This window comes from Prionailurus viverrinus, chromosome C2 (assembly GCF_022837055.1).
Source record: "Prionailurus viverrinus isolate Anna chromosome C2, UM_Priviv_1.0, whole genome shotgun sequence".
Lineage (NCBI taxonomy): Eukaryota > Metazoa > Chordata > Mammalia > Carnivora > Felidae > Prionailurus > Prionailurus viverrinus.
In genome coordinates, this window is record NC_062569.1 from 76,605,288 (window position 1) to 76,607,789 (window position 2,502).

Genomic DNA, 2,502 nt, shown 5'->3' on the forward strand with positions numbered 1-2,502 from the left:
GAGTTGCCCTGGAACAAGAGCACTGTGGAAGGTAGGATGTTCTTCAGCTCTGCTACGTATCAAGTTTTCTTCCCATGTTATTGAGGAATATCTGTGACTTTCAGTTCTTTTAAGCAGTCCCATTTCCCACTCCCAACTTCTTCCTCTTTTCCTTTCCCTCCCCTCCACATGCCCTATCTTTCCCCTGTACCCCTAAAGTCTGACTCCAGGTAATTTCAGGCAAGCCCAATCACCCAGCTGGGTTAGGGGTCCCTCTGTCGCCTTCAACTCACTGCACTGTAACTTCTGGTTTATTTACTTCCTTTCCAGTTCTGAAAAGTAGGACCTTTATCTTGTTTAGCATGCTATCCCCAAATGCCCCAAACACCACACAGAAGCAGATGCTCAACAAATGTTTAATTTATTAAGTGTACCAGGATAGACTTCTAATTTACTGCATTTTCATTTTTCTCTAGGTACTATAATAGCTAAGCAAATAGAGGTACATGCTAGTCTTTTTTCTTTATACAATATAGACAAAAAGCATCAGGAAGCTAGATACCAATCAGCTATACTGCTGAGTTCCTTCAAACCATTAACGTACAGCATTACAATGCTGTGTAATTTGTCCAAGATCACACAATAAGATGTAAAGTTTTCAATCCATTTTACAAAACCAGCAAAACTCTACAACAAAATCCTACAGGAAAAAGTAGAACAATCTCATTTATAAACATCAGTGTAACGGTATGTAAAATGTAACAAAACATAGCAAGATACAAAACGTGGTTACACAAATTCAACTTCTAATTAACGGCCTACACCCAACGATACTACTTATGACTCAGACAGTAGCTTTCATAACCAGGAGGACCCTGCTGGCCACCTATCCGCTGGCCCTCACCAAGGGTGGATACCAGCCCTTTGATTGGCTCTAGCCCTAGCCCTCATACTGGCCTCAGCTCTGGCCTTGGCCCTGGCCCTGTCGGCTTCGTCTGCCAGGGCCTCACGGTACTGCACTGGCCAGTGGTGGGGTTCTTTCTTATGGAGTTTGGCCACGAACCCCAGGACTTTCATCTTGCTGATTTCCAGGTTGCTCCGGGGACCCCAAGAGAATTCACATTCCGGCGGATTGGTGTGAGGCACCTGCCTGTAATTGAGGTATCGCTGCTGCACGAAATCTTCCAGAATAAGCCTCTTCGGGTACCCAAAGAGGAAGTGATACTTTGACGGACGCATCCCCAACCGACGCAGCATCTCCCAGACCTGTGTCTCCCTGGCACTATTACCTTTCATGTAGATAAGGCCCAAGATCATTATTAAGAGACCCAATCTGGGGCCATCTCCTCCCAGATCCTCCTCCTCCTCCTCCAGAGGTTTTAGTTTGTTGATCAGGATGTAAGTGTGGTGCTTGAGGCCAAGCTGTTTTAGCTCGAAACCAAAGACATACCGCAGATGTTCTGCGGCCCTTGCGATGATCTCAGGGAACAGATCCTTCAAGTCTCCGATAACGTATTTCACCATCTCGGAGCGAGTGATGGGACTCTTCTTCTTGTCCTTCACCAGCAGAAACTGCACCAGCTCGGCCACCGTCCGATCCAGACGGCGGTAGGCCCTGCGCCGGGCCAAAGCTTTGGCTGCCAAGGTCCTCGCGCCTTTTGGGGTGAGGGCGGGCTCCGCAGCCCCCTCCTCCCTCCCGGCGCCAAGATCCTCCTTGGAGCTCTCCTGCAGGAGGGGACTCGGGGCCTCCTCCTGAGAGGCGGTCAGGGCCTGGGTCTCACCGTCACGGCCGCCATCCTTCCCCTCGGCCTGAGGGATGGGGAGAGCCCCGCTCTCGGGTTTCTGCAACATGTTTTCGGGAATGCAGGTGCAGAGCGCGTACACGGGCCGAGGGGTGTGCAAGCCGCTGCGCAAACCCCGGCGGAGGGGTGGGACAATGGCTGAGGCGGCGGGAGGAGGACTAGGATAAAGGTCAGAGGGGGCTTTCGGGCTGCTGGGCGGCACAGCAGAGGACCCAGGACGGGTGCCGCAACGCCGCGGCACAGAACACCTACAGCGCGGCCCCGGCGCAGGCTCAATGCGCGCTCGCGCACCCGTTCGCCCGGCCACTTCCGGCCAGCTCAGCCAAGATGGAGGCCGCGGGGCCGCGCGAAGCCCCTCCCCTTCCGGCTCCCTCTGGGTTTGGATTTGCGTGCAAGGGAGGTGGGAAGTGTGCATTCTGCGCTTTTAGGCTCCAGAGCCGGAGCGGCTAACTAGGGCTTTTTCGTCCAAAGCACGCAGAATGGGAAATGTTTCCATGGACAAGGTTGAAATAGGGATGGAGTACTAACCACGTCTTTTCAGCAAGCGCTTATTTTATAAGTGTGTGTATCAAGGATTTTCAGCGATTTTACTGGTTCAAGTGCATAGTGCAGGGAGGTGAAGGCTGGGAGATAAGGGTGTGGGGGCCAATTAGTGAAGAACTTTGAAGAGGACACTAGGGATATTGAAATTTATTCTAAACACGATGGGAAACACTACAGG

At 51.8% G+C, this 2,502-nt stretch overlaps 1 protein-coding gene across 1 annotated transcript; it reads right to left on the reverse strand.

The window, feature by feature from the left end:
- Positions 1–381: 381 nt before the first annotated feature.
- On the reverse strand, positions 382–2,086 carry MAGEF1 (MAGE family member F1). Its single transcript, XM_047873955.1, has one exon. It carries the CDS (start codon positions 1,828–1,830, stop codon positions 880–882), a length of 951 nt encoding a protein of 316 aa, XP_047729911.1. The 5' UTR covers positions 1,831–2,086; the 3' UTR covers positions 382–879.
- Between the last annotated feature and the right edge of the window lie 416 nt (positions 2,087–2,502).

Coding starts and splice junctions, on each gene's coding strand:
- MAGEF1 (XM_047873955.1), bottom strand. CDS start 1,830: ATGTTGCAGAAACCCGAGAGCGGGGCTCTCCCCATCCCTCAGGCCGAG.